The following is a 16,832-nucleotide window of genomic DNA, read 5'->3' as shown; positions in this document are numbered from 1 at the left end:
CTGATTTCTTGCCCAGACACGTATGCTAATTCCTTTCCCGAAAGGGTCCCACCCTCTAGACAAGTCCTGCTTCTCGTGTCACAGGCTGGTCACTCTTGCTGCCTCGGGGCTGCAGCTTCTAGAACACCTTGGTCTCTTGGTCTCGTAATCGGTTCTCCTCCTCAGTGTCTCCCCCTGTGAGGCGACCCTTATCTTTATTCATTAACAGTCAATGAAAATTCTTTGTAGAGTGCTAACATGTGGGGATCGATCCATATGCTCGAGGTTTCGGAAAGGATTTATGTGATGACTTCATTCACTGCTGGACCGGCCCTGGGGGGGGACCCATTGCTTCCCCTTTGACAGTCAATTGTATCCTGTGTGTTTGAAATTGGAACAAGTCAGATGATGGTAATATTAACAGCTAGTGTTTACGGACTGACTTTGTGCCAGAAATATTGTTTTCCTTTATACTTAACCTGTTTGAATTTTAAAGCGTGCCTTTCACATTACAAATTCATGTACATTCGCTGAGAGAGTTCACTTCATCCCCTTCTGTCTCCTACCTAAGCCCTAGCCCCAGCCCCGCTGCTGTCACACTTCCTTCCTTAGAAGTGCCTCCGGATGAAATCTGCTGTTTGCCATTCTGGGCTTTCCTATGCGTTTATAAACACACAGCGCCATGTGCCACAGTGTAATATTATCAATGCATGTCCCCCAGCATCAAGCCTGGCACCCGGCTCTCTACACATAGGTATTGAATGACATTAAAGAATGTGCTTTCGGAAATGGAAATGAGACACAGTGTTCTACTCTTGGTTTTTTCTCTCTATTTTTGAATGTTTCAGATTTTTTCCATTTTAGCGCATAAGATTTCATAGAATCGACAGATTATGATTTATTTGTGTTCCTTGTTGATGAAGAGTCAGGTTTCTTGAGCCATTAGGTCAAGTGATATTCTCAAATAGTCCCGTTGTTTTATAGTCATATTATGATGTACCTGAGATAGCGTCGTACAGTCAGGCTGTGGCGTGTCCTGTGTTGTCAGATAGTCATGCTGTCACAGATCATGTATTGCCTGTAGTTGTGTTGTTATGTATATTGCCATGTAGTGATGTCATACAGTCGTGTTGTCATATAGCCATGTTTTGTGTGTCACGTTTTGCCGAATAGTCAGCATGTTGTCCTGTGTCATGCGTTGCCACGAGTCATCCCGCCACGCAGTATCACATCGAGCGCTCGGGTGAGTGAGCGCCGGGTCACGTGATCTCCCCCGAGGGTCGCACCGTCGTGCTCTCTGCTTGTCTGGAAAGTGGCTCCTGGTTCCGGGTGTCTCCACCCCCCCCCCTTCGAGGGGTGAGTTTTGCCTGCAGGGGCTGTCGCTCTGGACCACTTCCTGGTGGTGAGGGCACAGAGCGTCCTGCATCCTGCACCCCCGGCCGCCCGGAGGCTCGAGAGAGGAAGGGCTGTTTTTGCCATCACTCAGGGCCTCCGGGGGGAGGTGGAGGGGGCGCAGGGAGAGCACATGAGTACAAGGGGCACAGCCGCGCCCTCTCAGCCCGGCGCGCCCGGCACCCCTCTGCCACAGCCCAGCTCACAGCAGGTGCCCTACGCCTGCGCCTGGCTGGCCGGCTTCCTGCAGATCGAGCGCCGATGCTTTTCCTCGTGGCTGGATACGAAGGAGCCCCAGGAGAGGGGTCACTGTCTCAGTGACCTTGAAGTTGGCCTTGCCAGGAGTCCTGGCCGCGCTCACAGGTCTGTGCCAGTGAGCTTGGCAGTGGTGCCTGCTGGGCCTCTGTGCGTCAGCCGTTTCCCCCGGGGGCTCCCGGGGGCTGCCACGGCCACCTGTGTCTCCTGCAGCTGCTGTCACCCAGCCCAGTGGGTCACGAGGGGAAGTAGGTGGGGGCTACGGCCGTGGCCGTCCCCATCCTCAGACAGGAGAGAGAACGGGGGTAGGGAGCTGTGCACTCACAGGCCTGAGAGCTGCCTCTCTAAACACAGGTGCCTAAATTAGCGCAGCCTCCGCCGTCAAATGCCTTCTGGGTTCGCACTGGAGCCGCTGGAAGATTAGAATACGGTGCCCACCTCACGCCCAGGAGGGCAGGCCGGCTTCCCGACGTTAGGTTCCCGGGTGGAGGGATAAGCAGGTCTGCACCCGGAGCAGGTACAGATTGTGGGCACACAAAATCACCAGGCAGATTTCTCCATCTTGTGTCAGTTAGCATAAATTAGTGTAGTCTTCTCTTAATTTAAATGAGACTCTGCAGTAACGATGATGAGTGCACAATACATCACGTTTAATTCCCTCCTGCACGGAGACTATCTCTTCGTGGGTGCCTCTCGGGGAAGAAGGTGATAACGTGAATCACATCCTGCCAACTCCACGGGGGGCGCGCCTTTCGTGCTGTGGGGCTCCAGGGGTGTGTTCAGGCTGGTGCAGGGCTTGGGGAAGTGTCCGAGGACGGCGAGGCAGGAGCGGTTTCCCGTCCTGGAAGCACAGGGACCAGGGCCGTCACTGACCGAGCCCTGCTCAGCGCGGGGCTCCGCGTGTGCTCAGTACACTTGGCAGCGGCAGCGAGAGCCGCCTTTTAGATGAGAACCAGATGTGGAAACCAAGGCTGGAGGGCTTAGCGCCTTCACAGGCCACCGGCCCCGACGGGGTGGGGGCAGCCCTTGTCTGAGTGGCTGGTCCTCCCTCCTCATGAGCCTGTGAAATGGTTACTTTTACAGTGAATCGCGAGGGAAGCGAAGCCCCATCCACTGCCTAGGGACCCCTAGGGTCTTCGGTTGCGTAAGCAAGTGGGTCAGGGCTCCAGGCTGTGTCCCCTCAGCCACGTCGCCTGGCGCTGAGTTACTGGCCACACCTCCATCCTTCCTTCGTCCCAGGACCATCCTCCCCCTCCCCCCATGCCCTCCCCTCCCCTGCCCTCCCCTGCCCTCCCCTCCCCCCACGCCCTCCCCTCCCCTGCCCTCCCCTCCCCTCCCCATGGCCGCCTCTGGTTAAGATGCTTTGTGGTTTGGGACCAGTGAGTCCTGTTTATCTCTGCCACGGTTCCTCCTGCTGCAAACTGAGCTCCAGGAAGGAGGGGAATATCCCAACATTGCAGACGGGTGCTGATGGCCCCCAAAAGCCCTCACGCCCCCCTCACCCTGAGCCCACGCTTCGCCATCACATGAACCCTGAGCGTATCGCTCCGTCTAATGCACCAGCCTTCCCTGGGACTCCCCACGTGCGGGCCCGGTGGCCTGGGCCTCATACCTCTGTGTCCCCCCCGCCCAGCGAAACCCCCAATGCTGTGACTCCACCCCCTCCAGCACTTCCTGGGAAGCTTCCTGCAGCTCAGCCCGCGGTTTCCCCTTCTCTCTGCTGCTGCTTTGTTACCCACAGGGCCCTTCCAGCACTGTGACATTTAACTACAACCAGCCTGTGAAAGGCCTCCTTTTCCTCTAGCTGCAAAACTTCTCAACGAGGAACGTACCTCCCACTGTCTATACCACAGGACCCAGGACAGGCGGGGATGCAACTGGGGCTCAGAACGTCCTTATGGATGAAAGGGAATTTAAGGGACGTGTTAACTCAGTGGGCTTTCTTATTTCTGGGAGCGTCAGCGTTTCTCATGCTGGAGTTGTGCATGCCGATGGCCGTGCGCCAGGATTTGGTCAGATCCTCGGATCTGCCGCCCGCGCGCCCTTAGGAGAGGAGACGCCCCTGTGTCTGGACCTCTCCCTGCTTCCGAAGCCTCTCTTGCTGCCGCTTGGGAAATATCTGTGCACATCAAACAGCTACTTCTCAGCAAACCTCGGGCGGGATATCTCGGACAGCGCGGGTCTTAGCGTGTGCTCACGCTGGGTTGTGTGCATTTCTGCTCTGTGTGTCTGGTTGCCGGTGAATCCCCAGCAGCGGTGGGCCTGCTGTCTCTGCATTGTGGACACCAGGTAGAGGGTGCACCCGGGGGAGGCCCAGGGCCGTGCCCCTGAGGCACTTGGAGAGGGAGTGTTGGAATTCAGAGTGTCATCGCAGTGAGGTCCGCGGCCCGCCGTCTGCCTGGGTCACTGTCTGGGTGTCAGTTGTTATTCTGGTGTGTGTTTCTGATTATGAGATCATAACGTCTGGAGATCACGACCTGTGTGATGAGGGGTCGGCCCTGACCCAGCGCCCCTGCCCTCACGCCAGCTGGGAGCTCCCAGCATCCGCTCGTTCCTTCCAGCTCATGGGGTGTCGGGTGCTCTGGAGCTGTTTACTCCGACTCAGAGGTGACTGCCTCCAGGATGCGTTTGCTGGAAAGAGCCGGGGACCCTCACCGCATCTCGTTACTAATTCCCGTAGTTCATGGCAGAAGGCCAGGACAGACCTTTTGGAGAAGAACGCTGTCAGACGTGCAGTGACAGGCCAGTTGCTTTGTGTCCTGGGCTTATAACACACAGATGACAGATTCTCACTTATCTTGCTGGAAATGATTTTTTTTAAGGCTAAGGCCTAGATGCATTAATAATTGAATTTGAAATGACATTTGCTTAAGACTTGCGTTCTAGAGAAGTTCATATGCCACCGGCTCAACTAATACCTTTTTCCCAAGGCTTTTGAATGATCTTTGATTCACAGAATTTGAATTCCTTGAGGGTGTCAGTTACTGAGTCATCATCATCATCATTGTGCCACTACTGTGTTTTGAACTTGCTGTGTAGTTTTGAACGTATATAACATATATAGCCCGTGATGGAGATGAAATCTACTGACAAGGTCTTGAATTTCGGTGTCAGTTTTGATGCAAATTCGGTTATCATTCCACAATTCTCATCCTGGGTAAACAGCCTGGTGTTGAGTTTTGCTGCCATACAGGGCAGTGAGGGCAGAGGGTGGTCAAGGCCAAGGGTGGGGCTGGGTGTGAAGTCTGGTCCCGCAAGTGCCCACTCTGAGCTCAGGGCCACACTCTGGCCTGTGGCCGCCCCTCCCCCGCCCCATCGTCATTCTGGGATCTGCTCCACGAAGGCCGAGGCCCCAGCGGTGACCTCTCCCTGCAGGCGGACCTGTCTCCCCGGGCCCCAGGAGGAGTTCGTCACGGTGACAAGAGCCCATCGGGCCTCAGAGGCACCCCTAAACATGGGCAGCGTCGGGGGCCTTGCCCACATAGGGCCGCTGGAGTGTGTGTGCCGCACCCAGAGTTGAGTTTGGGAGCTCGTGGTGAAGCAGACTGGGGTGGGCTCCTTCACGGTGCCTCCTGGGCTTCTGCTTGGGAAGGGGGGGTGGTACCTTTGCACTGCAGGGCTACCCCGGGCCTTGGTTCTGGAGGGCAGGGCAGGGCTCAGGGCTAGGAGTTCTTGTGCACGGCTGTCTTGGCTTTCCCGACTCTGTGGCTTTCGGACTCTCCCTGGGAAAAGGAAGCGCCTCTTTCCAGTTTCTGGTGGGAAAGCCTGGCGGCCCTGCGTCCACCATGCTCACAGGTGCCCGGGTTCCCGCAAAGGTGCAGCCTGCGGCCCCTTGTTCCCTGTGGGTCCCGGGGCGCGTCCCTCCTGCAGAGCCTGGTATCCAGTCATGGGCCTGCTTTGCGAGGACTCAGTATTTGTCCGTTTTAGTGTTTTTACTGAAATACAATACTGTACTTTTGCTCATCATTATTTGTGCTTGAGAGATCTAACAGTCGTAATCAACGTTTTCGATATTAAAATTAAGTGGTAAAATACATCGTTATTATTTCAGCTAAGTAATCTGAGTCACGTACAGCTGTCAACATGTATTTAATGTGTGCAGATGCATATGACAAAGAGTTATTGTCATTTTTGAAAAAAAATGTATCATGTAAAACATTTGCAAAGCAGTTTCTTTACAATAGAATCTGCTGAGGTGCAAAGGCAGAACCGGCTGTCTTGCTGGGGCGGCCGGATCGCACCGTCTGCAGGTCAGGCTGCAGCTGAGCCTCCGACTCAGTGGCAGAGCCCGGGAGTAACCACCTCTCTGTCTGTTCTGTTTGCAGAGTCCCAGTGCACCCTCTGCGGGGAGCCGGAAGGTGAGTGCCTGGCCCTCGTCACACCTGCCTCAGGTGGGCATGGCCTGTGCTGTGACAGACGCTGCGGAGCCTGTCAGAGGCGGGTTACAAATCCAAAGCACGCTCTGTGTGGTGTTTGATGGAACAAGTGAGTAAAAGAATCAGAACCGAGCGCGGGATGAGCTTTGGGCAGGAGGTGCTCATCTCTAAAGGAAAATTGGCAGCACACCCAAATTGCAACCCTTTCGGTTTGGCTTTAGAAATTTCAGTTCGTTTTCTCCGTGTAATAAATGCCAGTATTACAAATACATATGAATTGGCTTTAAAGAAATTAGCCGGTGGTGCTGACGGGCCTCACGTGCGATGAGACCTCTGGAAACTCTTCCTTCCTCCTTGTTGTCCGGGGCGGAAGCCGAGGGGGTGGGGTCAGAGCAGCCAGCCCCCGGCAGCAGGTGTGGAGTGCCCCCCTCAACCCCGGGGCTTCCGTACATGCACGCGATCACGCCACCAGGAAGGCGTCTGCCCGCAAGTCGAAAAACAAAGTGAACCTAGTGTTAACTTGGAAATTCCATCAAACACTGTATTTCCTCAGTTTGGGGTTAACAGAGATGCTAGGACTAAGTTTGGAGTTCTTCCCGTGTTGTTTAAGGACTATATAACGATAGCTGTGGCAATGATTGCTCACATTTTAAAGTCTTAAGCTTCACTGTCATGGAAACATGAACTTTGGGCCCCTGGTGTTTCCAGGGTCGAAAGACGCGTGGTCCTCGGGGCGGCTGCTCCAGAATGAAGGTCGAGAGCGGGTTTCAGCTGAGCTGCGCTGCCTGGTGATGTGGGAACCGCGGAGATGCCGGGGGTCGTGGGGACTGTGGGTGTCGTGGGGTGTCTCGGGGTTTTGCGGGGAGCTGTGGGTGTCGCGGGGTGACTGATGGAGTTCTCCACCGTGTCCTGTGCGCTGTCTCGTTGTTGCAGGTTTGCGCCCCCGCCCTGGCCTCCCATCTAATCTCCTTGCTCTTCCCCACACCTTTCGTGGAACGTGGTCAGCGTGCTACGTACCCTACAAAAGTCGTGAAACATGAAATTCTTGTATGTGTTGGCGGCTGCAAACCGTGCTGCATGTCTGTCTCAGTGTTTCCGCGAGCGGCCGGCCGTGTTCTGCGGGCATGTGCTCGGCGGCGGGCGGGAGGGCAGAGCGCGGTCCCCGGGTCGGCGGAGCCCGGTGCGCGCGAGGGGCAAGGGGCGGAGGTAGGCACGTGCGTCCCCGGGCGTCCAGGCTCGGGGGCATCGGTTCGTGTCCGTGGACGCCCAGGGCGGCGGGCTGGCTCCGGAGTGGACGAGCCCCCGCCGGGCCTGCAGCCCGGCCAGGCGGGACCCAGGTCCAGGCTGAGGCCCCAGCCCTGTGCTCACACCAGGGCCGGCCCGACTCAGACAAGCTCGGGGCTGCTTCCATCTGCTCTGGTCTAAGGTCCACGTCCCGAAGGCCGTCAGCCCAGCAGAGGGGGAACTGTCTGGGGAAGCGGGGGACACGTTTGTTCTTGTTCTGGGGCAGAAGGACTTGTGAACGTTTGGTCACAGTCTAGCTTGACTCCATGTGAGAATGACCCCAGCCGTCCAGCCGGAGCCCCGAAGGTCGGGAAGGGGGCTGGTCTCGGGCTGCGCTGGGCTGGGTAGCTGTGGGGTGGTGGCTGGACCCCCTGCGGCCCCCCTCCACCCCCGCCCCGCGCAGTCTGATTCTCTGCAGCCATTTCAGGGTTTCAGACATGCAAGTGGGTGGCTCCAAATCAGAGAGCAGGAAAGACTGGCTGGCACGGCCTCAGCTGTGCTTTATTTTCTGAAAAGCACGATCATATGAATATTCATACATTTTTAAATCATTTAAGTAATTAGTCTAAGTGAGGGCTGGCTGGGTGCAGTGAGCGGAATCTAAAATCAGCTTTTTTGTTCAGTAATTTCTCCGGCAGCTTCAATCAGTTTACTCGTAAGCCCCGTGCACAGGGGGGATCAGAGCTGGAGGCTGGCAACAGGATGTACAGCTTAGATCCGGGCGCCCCGGGCTCTTCACACCCAGAAGGTTAAGGCGTCAACTGATTGAGCTCCTCTTTCTTGTCAGAAGGCTGTGAACAGCGTTTCACTGCTAAACCAGTGAAGTGGGAAACACCTATTTGCATTTTAATGATTGGTTCTCTGGGAGAGAGCTGGTTCTTTGGATCCAGATTGAATAATTAGCATTGTCTCCGATGATAATATCTGTGAAGCTAGTGAGACTAGGAACCCAGTTTATGGGAGGCTGGAGACCTCAGAATTCTGAGACTGTGGATCCCTGCACTGCTGTGGCCTGTTTTCCAGAGAACATAAAAGTTTAATTGTGTATGAAATGTAGATCACAATTTCAGTATTGCTTACACTTTGTACGTCGTCTCAAGGTTTCTGAAATTTGGATGGCTATGTTTTTATGAGATGAGAATGTTTAATGTTTAATGGGATTTATTGTTATTTACTGGTATCTTTCTTTCTACTCAGAGTATACAGACCACTCAACTCTGAATGCTTGCAAGAGAGGGTGCGTGAAAGTGTGGGGGGGTCATTTAGTGACTGAGATTCATCTAGGCATTTGCAAGGGGACAGTGACCACAGTAATTCCCTGGGATGGAGACCATTCCAAAACAAAACCAAAAAAAGCTTAAAATTTACTCAGAGCCATCTCATTTGTTAAAATAATTTTCTATAATAATTTAACAGTAAGACTGTCTCCATTTGTATCATTTCCCTAGTGGTTCCTATTATCGTTTAGACCTTGGAAGTAACTGGATGTTATTTAGCAAGAAGGTCACCTCAGATCTTCTTGACATTGAAAGTATATCTGAAGGTTTTGTATGATATAATCCATTACTTTAATATAGGAAGATAATTTAAGGCTACATGATCCTTTCCAAACTTTACTGACAGATACGTGATACCCCTTGCTTTTTAACGAGACCACAAGGAAAGTTATGGACATTTGGTGGGACCACAGATGTCCGTTCATGCATTTGTCTATATGTTTACACTTTTGTGGTTGGACCTGCCATCCTACCTACTAGATTTTCTGATGTGGGAAGACAGATCCTGATGCCTGGGGGGATTGAGGAGAACTTATTTGAAATCTACTATAATGTAATAACAATGTCTTACATTTATGTTATTTAACCCAATTAAAACTAAGAAATACAATAGGCTATTATGATATAAATTTGGCATGAAGGAATGTGCTACAAAAATGTTAGGATGGATTTTAGAATGAAAGATTTTTCAGTGATAGAGACCTTAAGATTATAACTTCAAAGCAGTGGACCATTTGTGGTGGCATAAATATACATTGGATCATTGGGAAAATCTTATTTGTAGAAATACCAGTCCAAAAACAAATGTAAGGTTAAGAAAAGAAAATCTCAAAAAGTTTAAAGTGAGGAATTTTCTTTCTAAATCTGAATTTTTTTTTTTACTTTGATCATGTTGTTTTTAAATTGCATACTGCTCCTAGAATTTTGGACAGACATACAGACTCTTGTATTTTACTACAGATAGAATGATTCCCAAATACCTCTTCTTTCTTCATAACCCATCAGTTGAGAAAAGGAGAGTTTCCCCCGGTATTTATAGTGTCATGTTCTTGATTTTTTTTTTAAATACAAATAATCAAGATTTTCCCTGCAAGTGACTCTGAACAGTGGAAATTTCCACACTACTTTTGTACCTTAATTGAGAATGTATCATCCTGAGATTTTAAGGCCCCTCAACAATTAGGGAAAATAATAAGGTGGCTTTTAGAAAACTGGGCATCAAAGGGTTTAGAGAGAAGCATTTCCATCCCTCCTCCCAGCTCTCACCCCCGTCCATGGAAACGGGGGGGCGTTAATTCTCAAATACAACTCGTGCCTCTCTTGTTTTAAGATCATACCTTTTTAATTGTATGCTTTGGATAAACGCCATCTTTTCTGATTGCTCTTCTTGGATGGTTAGTGGAAGATAACCACCACTTATTAAGTTCTCCACGTGTGCCAGGCACTCTAGAAAAAAAATTAGTGTTGCTTAGGAACTGAAGAATTCAACTAATTTTTGAGAGAAAACAGAACTCTGCTCCAGCCAATCTGTCTTCTAGGACCTTAAAATGGTTTGTGTTATAGCGGAAATCAGAAGATATTGCCTAGGGTAAGACAGAGAATACTGTTCCTCATAAAAGTTTACGATGGGGGACATCAGAAAGCATGGAAGACTGTCCCGTCCCTACTACACACATAAAATCGCTGCATGATTTTTATCAACATTTGCTTTCAGCACATAGTTGAACTTGAATGAAAGAAAGAGAGGGAATCGCTTAGGTGCCAAGAATTAGGAAAGGATTTTAAGCCCGAGGGTAGGCGTGAGTCAAGGGACATTGGCCCCTGAGAAGTGAACCCAGAAAGGCACGGGGGTGGGCAGAGCGCTGACGCTCAGGCAGATGAGAGACACTGGCTGCACCTGTGGGGTGGGGCTGGCGGAGAAGCTGGAACTGAGCCCTGGGAATGAAACCCAGAATCTCAGGGAGTTTCCCCATGTGTGAGAGAAGAACTGGAAAACACTGACCCATGAAAGTATAAAGGAAGCTTATCACATTACCAGGGTCATGGGTAGAATATGGTTACCGACAGGGTACACGCACTCCAGGCACGGACATGAAATCTGAATTTCTACCACCTGTGTCTGAAGGACCATGTGGTGAAATTAATGTGAACGCTGTTCCAGAAGCAGAAGCATTTGGGATTCTGTCCAAACCTGACGGCTGCGGCAGAATCGAAATCTCAAATTATCTACGGGATCTTTGACAACACAGGGCTCCAGGGGCTACTCCTCCACTTAAAAAATAACCCCCACTTTAGATAAACATACAATAAAACATAACCCCTGTAAAGAAACTTTGGGGGTGAGAAAACGTGATAGAAGGATGAGAATCAACAGACTTGCAGAGATGTTGGGTAGGCTTAAAATTACTAAAGAGATTTTTAAAAGGAAAAGAAATCATAATAAAATAACTCTCTGGTATGAAAACAAAGACGGATTAAAAAACCGTGTACCTAGAAACAAGAAATGTCATTTAAATTCGCTACTGTGTCCGTATGTTATAAGTGGATTTGACAGAGCTGAAAAGAGAATGAGCAAGCTAGAAAAACGATATGAGGATATTATCTAGAGTTTTGCATAAGCATATAAAAGATACTATGGAGAGAAAGGAGACATTGCTCAAAGGAGGAAAGGCTGAGATTTTTCCAGAACTGAAGCAACGGGCTGTGCCTCTTGATCTACAGACCACCAATACTGAAGCCAATAAATAAAGCACATTCATATCTTACAAAGTGAAACTTCAGAGTATGAGAAACAGGGCTTCCCTGGTGGCTCAGTGGTTGGGGATCCGCCTGCCAATGCAGGGGACACGGGTTCAAGCCCTGGTCCAGGAAGATCCCACATGCCGACATGCCGCGGGGCAACTAAGCCCGTGCACCACAACTACTGAGCCTGCGCTCTAGAGCCCGCAAGCCACAACTACTGAGCCTGCGAGCTGCAACTACTGAAGACCGCGTGCCTAGAGCCCATGCTCCGCAACAAGAGAAGCCACCACAATGAGAAGCGCTCTCACCACAATGAAGAGCGGCCCCTGATCGCCGCAACTAGAGAAAGCCCACACACAGCCACGAGGACCCAATGCAGCCAAAAAAATAAATACGTTAAGATAAACAAATTAAAAAAAAAGAATATGAGAGACAAACAAATGATCTTAAATATAGCCAAAGGGAATATACAGGCTACAGTGACAGCAGAGGCTTACTGTCATCAAAATTGATGCTAGATGGCATTGGCGTTAGAGTCACGTCTATAGATTACTGAGAAAAATGAAGGGAGTAAGGAAGATGCCACATGTGCAACAGAAATCTCATTAGAAGAGGAAAGGGGGAGAGAGAGAGGGGAAAAGGCTCAGATAACACAAAATACGAGAGAAGTGACTCAAGTATTTTTTCAGATAAATAAAATCATTATTTAATGATAAAAGGATACTGCTCTAAGAAGCTAAAACAATCATTACTTTAGAATAGACTGAAAATATGCAAAAAAAAAAAAAGACAGAAAAGAAAAACAGGATTACAGTGAGAAACTGACAAATTCAAAATTCTGATGGGAGACTCCCTAATCTCATTATGTACCCAGAATCTTGCAGGAGGAAGCTGGTTCCCCAGGGAGAGAGATGAGCTCCTAGGTGTTTCCTTTCCCCCCAGCATCCCTGCTGGGAACCGTGTCTACTGACAGCTGAAGGGAGTTCTTGCCAAGGTCAAGGTTTAGTTCTCTGCTCCACCTCAGTCCTTTTATACTGTGGCCCTGTGGCCACAGCAAGTGCTTGCCCAAACAATCTGAGCTTTTATTGGAAATATTTGCAGAAATCCAGAACCCACTTGGCTTCAGGATGAAAAGAGATTCCTCTGGACCACATTCTCTCAGTGGAGCATCTCTGCCTTCCCTTCCCGGGGCCCCCAAAGCTCAGCGAGCCCACCTTCCAGCCTTATAGCCTGAGGCAGATAAATATCTATTCCTGAATTATAGGTCAGACGGTATCATTTCCTTCCTCAAATGGTGTCAAGGTTCCCTGTCATCTATAGGATGAACTCCACATTCAAAATCTGCCGTAAACTTGCCCCATCTTGCCCTTTTCACCTCATGTAGCCACAAGTAACTCATGCACCCTCTGGATTCTGGTTGCCACATCCTAACAGAGGGCTCCAAGAGTGCACTTGGACACTGAAGGATTTGTGATGGACAGAGGTTGGAGGAGGGCTGGTGGGGACCGTGTGTGTGTGTGTGTGTGTGTGTGTGTGTGTGTGTGTGTGAGATGAGCAGAGGGGGGGGATCAAGGGACACACAAGGGGTGGTTGGCATTTGTTATCTCAGTAGAGGTTAGTTTTGCATGTACAGGGGGAGAGGAGACTTGCAGTATATTTGTATTAAGCATAGAAAAGTCTAGAAAAGCCTTCAAGGACCAGCTCGAGCTCCATCTCCCTGATGCAGGGTTCTGGGTCCTCTCCATCACCCATGGGCACTCACCCTCTGGGATCTTCCATGCCTGTTGTGCTTCCTGTTAGCCTTCCTCCCATTCTTTTTTCTCCAGGGATACCTGTGGGAGCACAATGTATGCCAGACTTGGCGCTGAGTGCTGATTTGTAGGCGCTCTGAGCACAGGAGCTGTGTCACTTCATCTTTACATCCCAAAGTGCCCAGTTGCATATTTCTGAACCAAATGCATAAAGCTAATCATTAGTATATCTGGTCTTATTGCCAACAAAGGCAGTTACGTAAGCTTCGCTCAGAGGTGAAGCTACAGCTATTAAATATGATAAAACAGAGTGAAAGTGGGGATGAATTGCACATACCATCTGGTGTCTGAGACTCTGTCACAATTATGCGTTTATGCCGAATGACATAAAATGCACAAAGAACACTAATTTGCAAATTTCTAATTTTTTTAGATTATCCAATATCTGAGATTCAGGCATTCAGCTGGCACTGAAACAATTTTACCTCATTAATTTGCTCAATAAATAAATAAATATTCTATGTTTCTGGTCACCAGATCGTTTAAATATCAAGTTTCAGGTTTCCAACACGTAGGTAAAGTGCTGTCTGTTTTCTTGCCACTAAACTTGTGCCTATTTGTTGCATTCTTTTTCTTTTTTTTGTGGTACGCGGGCCTCTCACTGCTGTGGCCTCTCCCGTTGCGGAGCACAGGCTCCGGACGCGCAGGCTCAGCGGCCATGGCTCACGGGCCTAGCCGCTCCGCGGCATGTGGGATCTTCCCGGACCAGGGCACGAACCCGTGTCCCCTGCATCGGCAGGCGGACTCCCAACCACTGCGCCACCGGGGAAGCCCCTATTTGTTGCATTCTGAAGCCTATTTGGGAGGTGAAGGCACACACAGAATATATGCAGTGGAATGTTGAGAAGCGCCAAATTACTATTTCTAGTAATTCACAATAAACGCCTTTATAATATTGGAAAAAATGGATAAAGAGAGAAAGTTAACATGAAGACAGGCTCTGACATTTGTTTCCCATGTTAGAATGTCGCCACCTTGAAAGCAAGAGCTTTGTTTTAAATTTTGAATATCATGCATGTCACCTCAGGGTCCGTGCGTAAAATACCCAACATTTAGGCTGCCTTTTGGTTGAGCTGAATCAGTATCCTCGAGAGAGTTCTTTCCATCTTCTTAAGCTCTGGGAACACGAAGAAGTGGAGTGCTTCTGTTTCCTGAGAATGAAATGTCCGTGCAGAGGTTAAATGAACTCCTCTTACTACCTCTTTTCCTGTAATTTTCTAACCCTGAGTTTTATGCTGTACACTGGCAAACGTTGTGAGAATCCTTTTGGGAGTCTCATTCTGACGTGACGAGTTCCAAGACACTTTCAGAGACAAAGAAGCGTTTCTGTGCCTTGGACCTTCGGGCAGAGTTGGCTTCATGGCACAGTGGCCGTCCCAGTGCCACCAGCCCTGTAAACCCACTTTCTCCCGTGGGTCCACAGGGCAGCAGCAAGGCCCTGACAATCAGTGAGACAAGTCTTGGAGGTAGACAGAGGCAAGGAAAAGGCCTGGTTGAGCAGCAGGGCTCCTGATTTGGATGTAATCAAGGGCTTCTGGGCAACTGCCCGTGCTCTCACTCCTCTGTCTGCCCTTCTCTGCTGACTGTGTTTGCGACTTCATTCCTGCCTTTCTCCTGGATTTCCTTCGTTTTCCTACCTGCATTTCACGAGCATTCAGTGAGTCCCAAGACTCTGTACTGGGTGCCAGGAAGAAAAGCTGGAGGGTGTTCCAACCTGGATAGAGTTCTTTGAGTTCTGAGAATGTTCTGGAAAGACCATCCATCATGGGGCCAGAGCGTCTGTCATCAGCGTTTCACAGAGGAGATGATGTGAAGCCTTTGGTTTGACCTTTCTCCAATACTTGCCCCAGGGTTTGTGTTTACAGGTTTGGCTGGGTTTAAGATACTGCTTGTCTTTTAAGTGACGGACAGAGATGAGAAAGCCTTCTTGGTTTCATAATTATGGGTTCATAATTTTGCTTTTCTCTCTGATTGTTACATGTCATTACCAATGTTATGAATAACAAATTATTGAGATTTTTACAGCATCTATCACTGTAGAATAACCTTGGAGGTAAACTTCCCAACATAGAATTACTGTGTCCTCCCCCAACCGATCTTGTGGTCAGATGACCCGGAACTCAGGGTATGGACCTACAAGTTGGCAAAATGCTTGCAAGGAACACCGTGTTTTAAAAATACGGCACTTGCTGTGGTGTCATGGGCAGATCAGTGATCTTGGAACCAAAAACGCGAACTAGATGTATGACTCATTTTCTAAAAATGTTGAGCTAGCCGTGGTTCTGTCTTCATGGGATTCTCGAGGGGCTCTTGTGAGATGACGTGTAGGGAAGGGATCGTTAGAGATCATGTTTTCCCGGCTGGAAAGAGTTCTCAGGAAAGGCCTTACTCAGCAAACCTGCCACAGATGATGGGCTTTTTCCATTTCTCTTTATTTTTCCTATAGTTTCCCACTAGAAATGCCCCCTCACATCACCACAGACACACCGTCTTCCCTTCAGCTCAGCTCACTCTTGACTATAATACAGAGCTTCTCTGCCTCCGCCCTCCATGCACCGTGGGTGGTTTTGTTTCCTGAAGATTGTGTGGGCCTCATCTCAGCAAAATGGGAAATGACGTGCAGGTGCAGGGGCGGGGGCTGTGTTAAAAGGAGTAGAATTAGGGACATGGGAGCTACTCAACTATATATATGGAGTGAGTGGAGTCAGGAGAGTTCAGACCTTCTGGGACACGGGAGCTACTCAACTATATATACAGAGTGAGTGGAGTCAGGAGAGTTCAGACTTGCTGGAATATGTTTCTCTGAGACTAAAAATGGAAAGAAAAGCAGGATATACAACATGGGCAAGGGAGAGCCCTTCAACAGATGTGATTATCGATCATCACAACTTCATTAACTAATAAAAAATCACTGGCTTTGCCCTTAAATATCGTTTTTGAAATACATGCCTTTTTTGACTCCTGCCTTGTATCCAAGGTTATCGACTTTCCTGGGGAGAAATACAGGTTCTGTGTCCAGTGGAAGGAGAGTTGGGCCAGGAATCAGGAGGCAGCGTCCCAGCTTCTTTCCATTGATGGAAGCGTGAGCTTTCGTGAGAAGCTGCCCTGTGGACCTGATGTTCTCGGCCTAAGATTTCCTAAGTTGTGTGTCTACACACACATGCACGTCTACAGACTAAAGTCTTGGCTTCAAGTGTCTCCGTTTTATTTTCTAGATGCTCTGCACGGGCATCAACGGTTTCCATGACATTGTGCATCATTGGCCTTTGGTTTAGTGAAACTCTGTGTCTTGCTATTAGACGTGTGGTGGGGAAGGCAGATGGGAACTAATTGTTCAGAACTGCGCTGAGGGCTGACCCACTTCCTGCTATTCAAGTTCATGATTCCTCCACCTCTTCATGAAATTGGTGGCAATTTTGGCAGATTAACTATTACCAGACTAATTAATAAATTGTTAATTAAACAAACTAATGATAAATGTACAGAATAAAAATGTGTGGAAAGGGGGAAAAAAGAATATAAATTAGGAATACAGGATTAGAACTAAACAGGTTTTGGAACAAATCCAGCTTTCTCCCTTTAAGTAGACCTTGAACAAATTGTGCAACTTCACTGAGGCTGAAATCTTCATCTGCAAAATGGGTAACATGGTATCCACATTACAAGGCACTTTGAAGATTACAGTGGTTAGCATTGTGCCTGGCACCTAGTAGGGA

At 49.3% G+C, this 16,832-nt stretch overlaps 1 protein-coding gene across 6 annotated transcripts in view; it reads left to right on the top strand.

Moving 5' to 3' along the window:
* Positions 1 to 16,832, top strand: part of DLGAP2 (DLG associated protein 2) — a 717,919-nt gene that overhangs the window by 389,607 nt on the left and 311,480 nt on the right. For 5 of the 6 annotated variants that reach the window (XM_060291519.1, XM_060291516.1, XM_060291520.1 and 2 more), the window contains one exon: positions 5,952 to 5,984. In XM_060291519.1, the coding sequence (XP_060147502.1) occupies positions 5,952 to 5,984 (33 nt within the window). The other variant, XM_060291518.1, reaches the window with a different exon arrangement.

The sequence above is a fragment of the Globicephala melas genome, chromosome 21 (genome assembly GCF_963455315.2).
Source record: "Globicephala melas chromosome 21, mGloMel1.2, whole genome shotgun sequence".
In the NCBI taxonomy this organism is placed as follows: Eukaryota; Metazoa; Chordata; class Mammalia; order Artiodactyla; family Delphinidae; genus Globicephala; species Globicephala melas.
This window is presented reverse-complemented; position numbering and strand designations above follow the sequence as displayed.